The sequence below is a fragment of the Oryctolagus cuniculus genome, chromosome 8 (genome assembly GCF_964237555.1).
Source record: "Oryctolagus cuniculus chromosome 8, mOryCun1.1, whole genome shotgun sequence".
In the NCBI taxonomy this organism is placed as follows: Eukaryota; Metazoa; Chordata; class Mammalia; order Lagomorpha; family Leporidae; genus Oryctolagus; species Oryctolagus cuniculus.
In genome coordinates this window covers 138,495,003-138,510,538 of record NC_091439.1, presented here as the reverse complement: position 1 = coordinate 138,510,538, position 15,536 = coordinate 138,495,003, and the positions used below count along the sequence as shown (strand labels likewise).

The window sequence follows — 15,536 nt, the reverse complement described above, 5'->3', positions numbered from 1 at the left end:
GAGCTTCTTCCAGGTCTCCCTCGTGGGTGCAGGGGCCCAAGGACTCAGGCCATCTACCACTTTGCCAGGCCACAGCGGAGAGCTGGATTGGAACCACTGCAGGCAGCGGCTTCACCCGCTGTGCCAGAGTGCCGGCCCCATCCAGTGCTGTATTTCTGCCATAGCTACTGATTGAGACAGACATTACCGTCCACATAACCGCTCTGGGTTTCCCTCTGCAGGGTTTCCTGAACTTCTCAGGTGTCATAGTTGTCTAGGACATGAGGAAAACCAGGGATCAATCGATACGACCCCTGATCTCATGGAGTTTATGTTCCATAAAGGAGAGGCAGATGCTAAGCAGGGAGGTTCAGGCAAGCACGTAGCACTGATTTTGAAACGACGGTGTGTTCTTGGAAAGACACCGTGAGAAGGTGACATTTCAGCTGGGACTGGGATGCCGGCAGGGGGTGGCTCCGTGAATCGAACATCAGAGCAGAGATCGTTGTAGGCATTGGAGCGGTCAGTGCACAGACCTGGGCAGGCTTAGCAGGTTTGCGTTTAAGAAATGGGAAGGCCATTGAGTGTAAGGGGTAGAAAGAAGCTAAAATGTGGAGAGGGGACTGTGGTCCATGATGAGTTGGAGAGGAAATACATTCGTGATCCCACCGACACATACCTTGTTTGAATGGAGCTATCTCCAGACGCATGTGTTTGGGTGGCTGCAGAATAGAGGAGAGTGACTGGTGGGATTCTTTGCCCAGCTGCCTCCTACTGTTTGAGGCCCAAGCCTGGACGTGCCCTGTTCCTGGCCAAGTCCTTAGGGTGTTGCTTGTTTGGTATGATCACTTTTTTTTTTTAAAAGAGATTTATTTATTTATTTGAAAGGCAGAATTACACAGCAGAGAAGGGGGGAGAGAGAGTCCGAGCTCTTCCATCTGCAGGTTCACTCCCAAAATGTCCTCAACGGCCAGGATGGGGCCAGGCCAAAGCCAGGAACTTCATCTAGGTCCCTCACGTGGGTGCAGGGCCCCAGGCGCTTGGGCCGTCCTCTGCTGCTTTCCTATGTGCATCAGCAGGGAGCGGGGTTGGAAGTGGAGCAGCCGGGGCTTGAGCTGGCACCTGATGCTGACTTTGCAGACGGTGGCTTTATCCTCGGCACCACAGTGCCGGCCCTGGGCTCCTCCCGGTTTTCAGCACAACAGTGAAGCCAACCTCATCGTTCTTCCCAATGAAGAAATTATGACTGCTGACACGTTCGTTTGCACTTTGCTTTTCCCAGTGTCAGGGTTGTTCCTGGTGACGTGCTACAGTCTGTGGTTGTGTTGTAAATTCCTTGGCGGTTTCTGTTGTTCCTTCTGTCTCCCAACAGCAGCTCCCTGAGAGCAGAGACAGACCCACTTTGTTCCACTCCCAGCCTCTTGTGTAGTGCCTGGCGTAGAGTAGACGCTCAGTGAATATGTGAATGAGGAGGCCCATCCATTTGTGCAGATAGAGATACCCACAGATATTTAGGAATTACTGATATCATCCGGTTCTTTTCACATAGAAAGCCTGGGATGCCCTCCCTTGATTGCTTTCCAGGGATGGCTCTTGTTGACATTTCAGGCTGCTGGGTGTTACATTTCAGAAGGCGTTTTCTGACCACTGAACAGAGAATTTACTTCTGCCACCCCTGCGAGCCTTCGCTCTGGTTACTGAAAGAATGCCACAGTAACTTACCATTGTAGTGGTGCCCACAGCCTGAAGTCATCCCCCTGAGTGTGAGCCCCTGTCACCAGAGACCGTCTGTGTCCTCTAAGTCTCCGGTCCCGGTGCCTAGCGTGGTGCCTGGCTCTTAGTGGCTGCCTACCAAACCTTTGTTCAGTGGATAGATTTTTTTTTTTTTGACAGGCAGAGTGGACAGTGAGAGAGAGACCGAGAGAAAGGTCTTCCTTTGCCACTGGTTCACCCCCCAAATGGCCGCTGTGGCCGGCACACCGCGCTGATCCAAAGCCAGGAGACAGGTGCTTCTCCTGGTCTCCCATGTGGGTGCAGGGCCCAAGCACTTGGGCCATCCTCCACTGCACTCCCTGGCCACAGCAGAGAGCTGGCCTGGAAGAGGGGCAACCGGGACAGAATCCGGCGCCCCAACCGGAACTAGAACCCGGTGTGCCGGCGCCGCTAGGCGGAGGATTAGCCTAGTGAGCCGCAGCGCCGGCCTCAGTGGATAGATTTGATATGAGAGTTTCTGGACATTATAAATGTGAACTCTGGTGCAAGTCGTGTTTCTGGTGAAGCCTCAAAATGGCAAAAAGTTTTCAGAGAACGTTGAGTGTGTGTCTTGACAAGGCCGAGAGGAGCAGCATCCGCACTCATGGTCCTGGGGCTTGTTCTCGCTCCTCATTGCGGGTCCCCGCAGGAGTAACGCATGCTGGCTGAAGGCTCAAGAGGTTGGGAAGGAAGATACAGTTTCAGTTGAGAGCTACCCAGCTGTAAAATGTTAACAATGATCTCCCGGTGATGGGATTTGAGGTAATTATAAAATTCTTAATAATGCGTGAAACGATAAAACTCTTTGCAATCTGCAGGTATTAACTTTTTTTTTTTCTAATATAATAGTATTGGGCCAGTGCCGCGGCTCACTAGGCTAATCCTCTGCCTGTGGCGCCGGCACCCCGGGTTCTAGTCCCGGTTGCTCCTCTTCCAGTCCAGCTCTGCTGTGGCCCGGGAATGCAGTGGAGGATGGCCCAAGTGCTTGGGCCCTGCACCCACATGGGAGACCAGGAGGAAGCACCTGGCTCCTGGCTTTGGATTGGCGCAGCGCTGGCCATAGTGGCCATTTGGGGGGTGAACCAATGGAAGGAAGACCTTTCTCTCTCTCTCTCTCTCTCTCACTGTCTAACTCTGCCTGTCAAAAAAAAATAGTTTTGTAAAAAGAAAATTTAAGGAGCATGGCACTTTTAAAGCCAATGTTATAAATAACTGATCCTATAAATAAATTAACCAAATGTATTAAATTTTAAAAGTAAGGACCAATTGGAGAATTTTGTCATCCAGTCACAGAGCCAACTGGGGGCATAGTGAGGGCTGGAACCCAGTCCATGGACTGACATGAAAGCCCTTTTCTGTGCCGTGGAGGTGCCAGGCCCTACTCCCTGGCAGGGAGTCGGCTGTGTTGGTGGACATCTCCCAGGTGGCGGGAGCCTCACCGGGGCTGTAGCTCGCCTGGCATCACATGGCGCTGCCTGTGAGCCCTGGAGCTGAGTGGCATGCAAATGCACTAAGTGTCTATTCAGTAGGTACTGGATCCACCCCCTTTGTCATGAAAGTGGCCACAGTTTGCCAGCCAACGTTAATACCGCTGCTGGATTTGAAAGTTGTGGCTGCGTTATTTCCTGGGGCATATGATTGACAGTGCTGTACCACAAGACTACTAGATAAAAATCTTAAAAGCTGGATAGCACTAAGGAAGCGTTTTAGCTTAAAATGTCTGATTTGTGCAGCTGGCATTGTGGTGCGGCGGGTTAAACCGCCACCAGTGACACTGGCAGCCCATGTAGCCGTGCAAGTTAGAGTCCCGGCTGTTCCACTGGATCCAGCTCCCTGCTGATGCATCTGAGAAGCTACTGAAAGATGGCCCAAGTCCATGGGCCCTGCCACCCACATGGGAGACCAGGATAGTGCTCCAGGCTCCTGCCTTCAGCCTGACCCAGCCCTGTTGTGGCTATTTGGGCAGTGAACCAGCAGATGGAAGATGTCTCTCTCTCTCTCTCTTTTTCTTTCTCTCTCTCTCTCTCTCTCTCTCTCTAATTCTGCCTTTCAAGTAAATAAATCTGTTTTTTAAAGTCTGATTTATATGCCATAAAAATATCTTTTATCAAAAAAGGTCTCTTTTACCTTTTATGTATCTATTAAAATCCCAGGTTTTTTTCCATAATTAATCAGAACCAATAAATCTTCAGTGCTCCAAAATGCCTTATTTGGATCACCTTTTCCAAAAAATGTCAAGGGCTGGCATTGTGGCATAGTAGGTGAAGTGACCACTGCTGGTGATGCAGGTAGCCTGTACAGGCACAGTGCTCCACTGCCAATCCCAGGTTCCTGCTGATGGCCTGGAAAAAGCAGAAGATGGTCAAGCACTTGGGCCCCTGCCATACACATGGGAGACCTGGTGAAGCTGCTGGCCTCAGCCCAGCCCAGCCCTGCCCTGGCTGTTGCTGCCATCTGGGATGTGAACCAGTGAAAGGAAGCTCTCTCCAGCTCTCTTGCTCTCTCACTCTTTCTCTGCTCTTTCTGGCTTTCAAATAAATAAGTCTAAAAAAAAAAAAAAAAAGAAGAAGAAGAAACATCAGAGAGAGTGAATAGTTAGCATTTATTGTTTGGGACATCATGTTAAATATTTTGCAAGTATTGATTTATTTAATCTTTCCTAAAACTTCAATAAATCAGTGTTTTCCAACTTTTTATTTTTCGGCTACAACTCAAGCTAACGGATTTTATGTTATGACCTACTGGCAAACATCCTTGCGTATGATGAGCAGTAGTTCCATGGGTTAGCATGAACAATACAGTATACTCTGCCTTTTTTAAGTGGTGGTTTCAGTCCACGGAACACTCCAAAATCCACTAGCACATTGCGGTTCTTCAGGAAAAGACGTTGTGCTTTGTTGTTCCCATTTTACACGTAAGAAAACTGACAAAGTGCCTGCGTGTCACAGCTACTAAGCTGTAGAACTAGAATTTGAACCGGGAGCCCGCGTTCTGGAAGAGGGTTTTCTGGATCCTGTAGGAGACTGAGAGGCAGGAGACAGGGTAGCAATGTCATTGGCATTTTTTAGTAAGCAGTTCTGAGTGGAGGTGGGTGTTTGGCGTAGTTTGGGATGCCTGTGTCCCGTGTAGGAGCGTCTGGTTTGAGTCCTGGCTCCCCTCCCAGGTCTGTCCTCCTGCACCTGTGCCGCTGGGAGCCAGCACCTGGTGACTCAGGTAGTTGGGTTCCTTCTACTCTTGGGAGACTTGGATTGAGTTTCCAGCTCCTGGCTTCAGTCTTGCCAAACCCTAGCCATCATAGACATTTAAGGAGTGAACAAGCAGGAGGATGATCTCCGTCTGTCTCTTTCTGTCACTCTGCTTCTTGAGTAAGTAAGTTTTAAATTATAATTTGTGTGACTTTGAGGCAAAGCTCTCCTCGACCTCATTTAAAAATCACCTTCTCACTGATACTTGAAACGTGGTTTGGTTTTGGAGATTGACACCAGCCTGGAGACCGGAGCCAGGGCAGAACAGAGGCTGAGGCCTGCCTCGTCTGGGTAACACCTTAGGCAGTGAGTTGTGTACGTTCACGGAATGCTGCTGAGTCCCCTGCCTTGGTCAGGGCGCTGGCCTGGGTGCGAGGATCCAGCCTGCACATTTTCTGTGAGCTGTTAGACCCCTGCTGTGAAAGGAGCTTGTTGTGTTCACGGATGCGGCTTCAGGAGGGCAGATTCTGTCCCGGTGGGCCCACAGAACACCTGGCACGGTTCAGCCTCTACCTGCTGATCACTGGCAGATGGCCAGGGTGTCAATGATTTACAACTGCTTGCAAAAGTGTGAATATGAAACAGTTGATCTGAAGAAACCGCCGTATCAAGTGATAGCCAGGTGCACAGTTTGCCGTGTTTGCCACAGTCAGGTTCCTTGGTCCTGGGAATTGAGGACACTGAGCAGTCATCCGCAGGACCCATTTTCTTTTCCACTAGACCGAGTGTGACGCCTCACTGTTGAATTCCTCAGCCTTGGAAAGCCAAGGCGGGACAAGTCTGTCTGCCTTCCCATTTCTCCAAAACAGTAGCTGTCTGTCAAATACCTCTGACTCGTAAGAAACCTGTCTACCCCAAAGGGTCCCGTCCTTCCCCACCTGTTAGAAGCATTTGTGAGCGCCAGCTCACACATCCTGAGAGCCCGTGTGTGGGCATCTACTATCTACGTATAGGTGTGATGTGTGTGTAAATACAAATACTTCAAAAAGTTGATGGGAAAAGGGATTCAAAAACTGAAGGTTTTTTTTTGTTTGTTTGTTTGTTTTTTTTTTTTTTTTTATCTTTTATTTAATGAATATAAATTTCCAAAGTACGTCTCATGGGTTACAATGGCTTTCCCCCCCATACCGTCCCTCCCACCCACCACCCTCCCCTTTCCCACTCCCTCTCCCCTTCCATTCACATCAAGATTCATTTTCGATTATCTTAGTATACAGAAGATCAGCTTAGTATACCTTAAGTAAGGATTTCAACAGTTTGTTCCCACACAGAAACATAAAGTGAAAAATAATAGATGATTTTTTTTTAAATGATGATGAAATCAGATCAGACCTATTGTCATGTTTAATCCCAGTGAGAGTCAAGTTGGGAATTGATAGTTTCTTTTCTTTTTTTTTTTTTTTTTAACAGAAGATCAGTTTAGTGTACATTAAGTAAAGATTTCAACAGAAAAACTGAAGTTTATTTTGGTGCAAAAACTTTATGGAATCTATGCATAGTTCTTTAATAGTAGATATTTTCCATGAACTTTTTGAAGACTCCTTGTTTTAGGGAGAGGCAGAGAAAGGCTTGGTGGCAAGTAAATAATGCAAGCAGAAAGTACAGTTAAGACTGGGATTCTCTCTTAAACATACTAGGGGAACTGGAGGGAAGGAAGGTAAGTGTCGTATATTTAGAGATGGGCATTGCAAGGCAGGACGCTGTGTGGAGAAAACGCTTACTTGCCTGAATTTCACCAACAAGATACAGAGTGAAAAAGTAAGCAAGAGAAAGAAATACGTGAAAGTGAGCACCGTGGGAGTTGTGCCATCTCATTGGCAATCTGTATTAACTTAGTTTGCATTTGTAATGTGGGGCCTGCTAATTGATGTAGTTGGTGAGATCTGCAGTCCTTATACCCTGTTTGTCTTTCTGTGTGTAGGCTTTCTTTGCTTTATGGAAATCTTACTAAAAAAGAAATTACTATAGTCTCCCCCTGCTGGATTTGCCTGGTAAACCTGAAATTTTAGGTTACTTGGTATATTTTTTCATGTTATTTGTTTTTTTTTTTAAATCCTGTTAATGTAGACATCACATAAACTTTGCCGTCTTAACCCTGTTTCGGCGTGCATCTCAGTGCTATTCAGTACTGCTGCTGGCGAGCAGCGTTGTGGTTTCGTAGCCGCATCAGGACCGCCTGCGCTCACCTGTGCCTCTCCAACCTCCTTCCCCGCAGCCTCCCTGAGCAGCCTTCTGATCACGCCCTTCCCGTCTCCCAGCTCCTCCACGTCCTCCTCCAGCAGCTACCAGCGCCGCTGGCTCCGAAGTCAAACGACGAGCCTGGAGAACGGCATCGTCCCACGGAGGTGAGTTATAGTCTCCTCCTGCCCGGGGAGCCGGCAGTCGGCAGTCGGCGAAACCGGCAGGCCAGCTGTACTCCTTCGCCATCCATGGGAAGAGCCAAAGTGTTGTGGATTGGCTTCAGCTTAGCCTGAAAGCTTACAAATTGGACGTCCTAAGAGAAAAATAAATAAAGGCTTGCGTTGTTTTTGTTGGTTTGGGAGGCACTGTGCGTATCTGGGTAGTTGCGCCATGTGTAAGCTAAATTCGCTGTTGTTTGGAATGGTGTGCTTGGCAGGGAGCGCTCTTTCAGGCAACAAAGGGTAGGGGCATAAACTCTTCCCTTGCTACCATGGTACCTGTGTGGTGTGTGAAAATGTTTGCAGTTAAGGGTTCATGACGTACTCTGTGAAATGTAAATGGTTGGACTAAACAGACATGAATATGATACGGCATCAAGGTATTTCCTGCCTGAATTTCATCTGATTTGGAGCTGTAAAGTTCAGTTGTGTGTGGCACATGCATTTGATGCTACATCAGTAGCTACTACTGCTACTGAAAGACTTCAGAGGGGATTCTTATGCATTCCTAACAAATTCACATGGCAGGGCAGGGCAGGGGGGCGTGATGCGGTGGGCGGGTCACGGCTGGCTCCAGTCGCGGCTCCTCTGCTCCCCACCCAACTTCTTGTTCACGTGCACCCTGGGAATCAGCAGACGATGGCTCAAGTCCCTGGGTCCCAGCCACTGCTGTGGGAGACCAAGCTTGAGTTCTGGCCCAGCCCTGGCTGTGCTGTGAGCCAACAGATGGAAGATTGCTCTCTGCCTCTGCGTCTCTTTTTCTCTCTGTCTCCAACTTCCCAGTCCATGGAGTAGTGATCACCGTGTGTCGGGATGTGTGAGGGTGCGCGGGTGGTTCGGCTACCTGCCTGCACTGCTGAAGGCTGTGCACTGTGAAAGATGATGGACTCACAGGTGGTAGTTTGAGGATACCACGTGGTACGTGCCGTAGCGGGGAGGTATTAGGTGCTCTGGGAGTCAGAGGAGGGAAAAGACGTTCACAGTGAGGAGCGTGGGAAGGGTGGCACGGAAGGGTCACGCTGGGAGTGAGAGGTCGGTCAGGGCGTGGGGAAAGCACGCGTCAGACTGCGTTCCTCTCTTCCGTGGTTCTCACAGTCTTGGCGAGCTAGATGGAAGCGCAGGTTAGAGTTGCATCACTCACGGGGAGCTGCTTCTTGGCTGGTGGACTGCAAGTGGGAGATTAAGAGCTTGGAATTTGGTGTGAGGACAAGGCCCACCTTGGGCCCTCTCCGTGGATATGTGACCAAACAGGTTAACCCGGATTCCAGGTGTTGCCTTCTCCTCTGCGTATGGTGACAGTTCTGCTGCCAGCCTCAGAGCGTGGTTGGGCAGGTTCAGGCAGACAGGGCAAGGCAAGTTCTTAGTTGGCCCCTTGACGCGGGATGTGGTGAGTGAGACAGACGCTGGCCAGCCTGGCTGACGGCATCATCACCGCCCCTGCGGCTGTGGGGCTGCCAGCATCCTCCCTGTCGCGCTGGCTCCTGTGATGGGAAGAGATGGGCCTTGGAACTCTTCCCCTGTAGGTATCTTCTCTCTACTGCAAGTACTTTTTTACCCCTTCACGTTTAAATCCAGAATCGAGGAGCATTCCCTAACCTGTTCCTCCAGAATTCTTCAAAACTCTAATTTGAATCAGACCTGGCATTGGGAATTAATAAATCTCCTGTGCACTTGTACTTAAAAGTATCTTTACATTCTAAAAGCCCATGAATATACTCAGGGCAGGCTATGTAATTTTCAGATAAGGTATAAAATAGAAAATGCAGGGCCCCTTATTCAAAAAGCAAGAAAAGTGCTACTAAAGGTAGTAAAATGCAGAACTTTTTCTTTAAAAATATTTTACTCATAAAATGTAAGAGATGATGATAGATGAATATCAACATAAGCTCATAAACTCCAAAAGTATTTTTGTGCCATACTTTAATGTAGGTAATAACTCATGTGTTACCTTGAATCATCGTAAAATTTTTCTGGCTTGCTTTTCTACAAATTCTTTGTTAAGTCATCAAACTTTGTACTTTTAGCAACCTGGCTTTCAGTCAATACCATCGAAAATGACATTAGTCACTCCTAGTAATTGCAAGGTGGCAAATAATTCTGGACTTGGAGAAGGACCTTTTTGCTGATAAAATGTCGATGGAGCTTTATAGGCTGTGACGTCATTGATTCTGAAACTTTTTTTTTTAAATATTTATTTATTTATTTATTTGAAAGAGTTACACAGAGAGAGGAGAGACAGAGAGAGAGAAAGAGAGAGAGAGAGAGGTTTTCCATCCGCTAGTTCACTCCCCAATTGGCTGCAGTGGCCGGAGCTGCGCCGATCCGAAGCCAGGAACCAGGAGCTTCCTCCGAGCCTCTCACACGGGTGCAGGGTCCCAAGCACTTGGGCCGTCCTCCACTGCTTTCCCAGGCCACAGCAGAGAGCTGGATCAGAAGTGGAGCAGCCAGGTCTCGAACCGGCGCCCATATGGGATGCCGGCGCTTCAGGCCAGGGCGTTAACCCACTATGCCACAGCGCCGATCCTGATTCTGATAAACTTTAAAAATACAAATTTTGGTGCATTGACATTAGGTAACTCTTACACAGGAGTTTTTCTAAAAACATTTAATTCTTCACATAAATCCATTCTGTGTAAGCCTGAATTTAAATTTAGGTCTACATTTACGTAAAGCTGTTTTAATGCTTCCTCTGACATTTTCTGTAAATGGTGACGATCTTAACCAGAAACTGAAAACGTCCTCATGAGTTGTATATAATTCAGAATAATGCCTGCCTGTGTACTCTATCGCTGGGCCTTCAGTTGGGAAGCCTTATACAGATTGTTAATTTGAAGCTTCACATGAAAATAGTGTGTGTTTTTCTGTCTAGATCATCAATCTCTAATTTCTATGCCAAGTGAACATCGGCTTTGCAATGTTCTCACAGCTTCACAACCAGAGATCATGAACTCCTGGGAGCAGTCCAGTCATTCCCTCCTATGTGTTACTGCGGTATCCATATGTAGGCTTCTATTTTTTGGTGATTTCCTGGAGGGATAAATATCTGTGCAGGCTCCAGTGATGGATGCCCTCCCACTGTGACTTCTGGAGCTGCGAAGGTCCCACACCTCCCTTCTTTCTCCCTCCCACTGCTGTGGTCACTGTCACAGCCGTCACAGCCACTAGTCTGGGTCACAGTCTTGCTTCCCTGAGGTCTTGTGACATTCCAGGCTGCCCCAGACACGTGGGTGTGTGCCGTTCGTCGTCTGGGTTGTATGCCCTTGGGCCTGAGCCCACCCATGTGCCAACTGCTGCCTGCCGTCCTCACTGCTTGTGTGCATTGTGCGTGCTTCACGCTCCCTTGAGACTTCACTGTGCGCACACAAGCTCAGTGGTCAAGTTGTAAGATTTCAAGATGGCGATGGCAAAGCATTAAACCAGGCCCGAGGCGCCTCTCAGAGCAGGGCCATGTATGGGCAGGGTCACATGCCCAGGGAGCCAGCTGCCGGTGCCATCTTACCACTGAGGATATCGGCATAGCAGATATTTAGAACTGATCCCTGCACCTGCAGAGATCCTTGCATTTGAAGAGTGTTGCCGTTGATCACTCCCTTTGACAGCTGTGTGGGTGGGGAAAATCAGTCTCTTATGCTGGAGACAGGAGAACAGTAGGTATCCAAAATTAGGGTTGCTTGAGGCTTGGAGAGAAGATTCATAGCAATCAGAAAACTTCCTTCCCCAGAGGTTAAGGTAGTCGGCGATGCTGTTCATGACCCTGAACAGTTGGCTCCTCACTGAGCTCAGGAAGCCCCTTGCTGTGCGGGCGTTAAGCGTTGATTCCAGATGGAGACTGGGACTTGGGCATGTAACAGCTGGTACAGGGATACCACCTGTAGGCGAAGAGACGTCTCAGGGGTTCCGTCGCTTACTGAAGCTACAGGAGTAAGGCATGTTGTCCCAGAGAGCCTTTCAGTCTGTGGATTTGAATTATTCATTTCATTTTAAAAAAATTTTTAAAAATGTATTTGAACTGTGGAGTTGCACAGAGGATGAAAGGTATCTTCCATCCACTGGGTTACTTCCCAAATGGCCTCAACTGTTGGAGCCAGGAGCCTGGAACTCCATCCAGGTCTCCCACATGGGTGGCAGGAGCCCAAGCATTCAGGCTGTCATCTGCTGCCTTCCCAGGTCATTAACAGGGATTTGGATTGGAAGTAGAGCAGCCAGGACTCAAATCCAGCATTCAGATGGGATGCTGACATCTCAGTCTGTGCCTTCACCCATTGCACTACAATGCTGGCCTCAGATTTGAATTATTAAATTGAACTAACCATATAACATTAATGATAGGATATTCTTTGATCCACAAAAATGGCAGTTTGGTATGATCCCATATGGTACACAGAATTCAGTTCCAAGTTCAAAGCTGACACAATCAACAGTTCGACTAAGCAGTCCTGACGCCAATTATCAGTTATTGAGGCACACTTAAATAATCAGTTTTTGCTTTGTTTATGATCTTGAGGTACGTACAGTGTACATAAATACCCATTCATCAGTATCAACAAAATTCTATCAAAAAGGGAAAAAAAAATCAAGTGTGTAACTGGTCTTTGCTTGAATGGGAGGACTGTCGGCTGGTGTGATTGCCTCCAGTCCCTCCCCCCGGGGCTCCAGCTGTCAAACTCATCAGGTGGCGTGAGTACCCCCAGATGCATCAGATGTGGGGTAGGAGACTGGCGATTCCCAATGTGCAAGAGATGAGCCCAGGCTAGAAGATCGAAGCCCTGGGTTCTGACTCCTCTGTGGTTGCTAGGAAACTCTGTTCCCATGGCAATTGGCAGTCTGCCTCAGTTTCTTCATTTGCAAAGCAGCCTGTGTACTTACCCAGTGACCTGGGGTTAAAGATACGAGGGAATATTTTTGGAAACATTCTCAATCGTCCTTTCGTTGTGGAACAATTTTTAAACTATAGTTAGGATACCCCGGGGCCTGATCCCAGTCTGCAAAGTAGAGCCAAGTCGCTGTGGCATTTAGTCGAGAGGGCTAAATAGCCCAGCAGGTAGGAGCTGCTCGCTGGACTGTGGCTGTGCAGGTTTTCCAGAAGTTCAGTAGGTGGCACTCTCTTCTACGTTAAGACTGAGGACAGCGGTGACTGTAACAGTCTTTCTCTTAAAGGGAAGAGAGAGAGGAAGATGAGGAGGAAAGCCGCATACGGTTCAGTATGGATTAGAATCTGATTATTAAAGGCCAGATGGGCCTGAAGATGAGTGGACTGGTACAGTCCCTCCTTGAGAGCAAGAAGGAAACTAGGAGATGCCAGACACGGAGGAGAAGGTTACAAGTGAGTCTTGTGGGAGAAGCCCAGATGAATTTCCCGTACTGCAGGCAAACACTGTCCCAGATAACATACTTTGGAAAAGAGGAGGGAGCATCGCATGCAAAGTGAGATTCTAGGAGAGCCTTACGAGGGTGTCCTGATGGTGAGGACCCGGGAGTTCTCGGAGAAGGCGGTTGGTGGTTGGTAGTGACGTGTAGCAAGTACAGCAGCACATGGCAATCACAGGCATGCCAGTGCGTGGCTGGACGGAGCGGCTTTCCCTGCGGTATCAGCCAGACCTTCCCGGTGTCTCCAGGAGCTGGCCTGTGACCGGGGGAAGCAGTCACGTGCTGCTGAGGTTGGGGCAGGTAGATTCCTGGCTGTCTGATTTTCTGTGTGTGTGCAGTTAATAAAGTTTGGATGTATTTGAAATCACAGGAGCACTGTGGACTGTGAGTAGACCAAGGGTGGCAGGGGCAGCTGCCTCAAGTTCTGCTCCGTGTAAGTCGTCGTCAAGTTGCAATCTGTGGTGAAGAGAATGGAGGAAGCAGGGCCCTGCCGTATCTGGCAAAGGCACTGAACAGTGGAGTCGGAAAGAGAAAATGCGTTGTCTCACGTGCTGGGTGCCAGGGAAGGCGCTTTCATTCGCAATATGTTTTGTCCTCTGTTTCGGTGTCTTCATAGGAAAAACAGATTATTTTATTTCTACTCTTGTCGTTGTGGTAGCGCTGGTGGCTTTTCACAATAATTAACAAGAGACGTGATTAGGCTGTACTTACGAGGCTTATCCCTTAAGGCAAATGAGTTTATAATGAGAATTTATTGGCTCCGTGGCTGTCTGATCACAGAGGCGGCATCTCTCAAAGAATCAGGGTTTTTGAGGATTTGACTGTCACTTTGGATTTCCCAGAGAGCTCGGTGGATCTCGAGGCTTACTGTCTGCATGTAGAGGAGTCAGTTCATGGAGCAGTTTTAATTTGTCTTAGGAAACTAACCCTAGAAATACCAGTACATGTTCCCATGTGATGCCTGTTAGAGTACTGATGAGCTCTTGCCTCTTCGGAGGTTCTCCTCTGTTGGTATCTATCAAGCAAAAACAGGGGGCCTGGGTTCTGAATGAAGACGTATTTCACACCCCTTTCTAACCACCATCCCAGTGGCATAAAGTGATCCAGGGAGAGGGCCGAGAGTCTAAAGAGGGGACATTTAAATGCCCGCCGCTCCTGATGTCCATTTCCTTTCACGTCACAATAATGGTGTGTGGCATTCTCCTTCATTTCTCACGACTGTAGGGGAGGGGGTGGATAAACTCCTGGTGAAGACCCTCTGTTAGATGAGCTCTCTGAGCGTGTCCCCTGCGGTACAGTTTGTGTCCAGTGGGACACACTGGTGCACGACAGCTTCTCAGACGTCCTTTTCCTCCAGGTCAACAGATGAGATGTTCAGCTTGGCTGAAGAGACCTGCAGCTCTAACCCAGCCATAGTTAGGAGGAAGAAAATCGCCGTGAGCATCATCTTTTCCCTGTGCGAGAAAGAAGAGGCGCAGAGGAACTTCCAGGACTTCTTTTTCTCTCATTTCCCCCTGTTTGAATCTCACCTGAACAGGCTCAAGAGTGCGATTGAAAAGGTAATAAGGGCCGGCGCTGCAGCTCACTAGGCTAATCCTCCACCTTGTGGCGCCGGCACACCGGGTTCTAGTCCCCATTGGGGCGCCGGATTCTGTCCCAGTTGCCCCTCTTCCAGGCCAGCTCTCTGCTGTGGCCAGGGAGTGCAGTGGAGGATGGCCCAGGTGCTTGGGCCCTGCACCTCATGGGAGACCAGGAGAAGCACCTGGCTCCTGCCTTCAGATCAGCGCGGTGCGTCGGCCGCGGTGGCCATTGGAGGGTGAACCAACGGCAAAGAAAGACCTTTCTCTCTGTCTCTCTCTATCTCACTGTCCACTCTGCCTGTCAAAAAAAAAAAAAAAAAAAAAAAGAAAAAAAGAAAAGAAAAGGTAATAAGGTGGTAGTCCAGGGTCCAGGGTCGGATAGGAAGCGATCCCGGGGGCGTCTCGGATCACTTCCCCGAGGAGGGCGGCTCGGCCACAGAGCGATGGGGTCGCAGGGCTGCTTTAGGAAGAGAGCCCCTGCCTTGGGTGACCCGAGGCCTCGCTGCCTTGAGTGTTCTTACTTGGTTACACTGGAGGCCCAGTCAGTAATGTCTGCTCAGGGAGTAACGTGGCTTTCTTCTCTCCCATGCAGGCCATGATCTCCTGTAGGAAGATCGCCGAGTCCACTCTGCGGGTCCAGTTTTACGTCAGTCGCCTGATGGAAGCTCTGGGAGAGTTCAGGTAACGTGAGTTGATGAGCTGCAGCAGCGTGGCCGCCGTGTGTCCAGGGGTACGAGGAGACCCTGACTAGGAAGACTGGGGCCGGGGATTGACCACTGTTAGTCACTTCACTGGCTCCACCCTTCCAACTGGACACAGAGCAAAGGAAGCCAAATTTGAAGTAACCCAGTACCGACTAATGCCCACCACTGCCCGAGCCTGGAATGATTGTTAGCAGGATGAGTGGGGACAGTTAATACTCAGCCGCTGTCCCTTGTAAGTTCATGACGTCATTCTCCTGAAACCCTAAGGGTAAGTGCCATCACGCTCTTTTACGGAGGTGGGAACTCGAGCCCAGTGACGCTTGGCCAAAGCGTGGATGCAGAGACGTTACCTGTCACGCAGACAGATGTCCCCGTTTGCCAGGACAGTCCTGGTTGTGTCCTCTCCCAGGTGTCCTCTGCACAGTGAATTACACAGTCGCCCCAGAGCGTCCTCATTAGGCAGTTTCCAAGGGATGGTCGTTGCACCCTGCGAGTTGGTTTTCTGGGGCC

At 49.1% G+C, this 15,536-nt stretch overlaps 1 protein-coding gene across 13 annotated transcripts in view; it reads left to right on the top strand.

Annotated features, from left to right (window-relative positions):
- Window positions 1-15,536, top strand: part of FNIP2 (folliculin interacting protein 2) — a 135,372-nt gene that overhangs the window by 83,659 nt on the left and 36,177 nt on the right. For 10 of the 13 annotated variants that reach the window (XM_051831670.2, XM_051831665.2, XM_051831667.2 and 7 more), the window contains 3 exons: window positions 7,192-7,321; window positions 14,100-14,301; window positions 14,915-15,003. In XM_051831670.2, the coding sequence (XP_051687630.2) occupies window positions 7,192-7,321; window positions 14,100-14,301; window positions 14,915-15,003 (421 nt within the window). Of the gene's footprint in view, window positions 1-2,840; window positions 5,996-6,436; window positions 7,322-10,175; window positions 12,699-14,099; window positions 14,302-14,914; window positions 15,004-15,536 lie in introns of those variants that run through there. The other 3 variants (XM_070048272.1, XM_051831676.2, XM_051831677.2) reach the window with 3 other exon arrangements.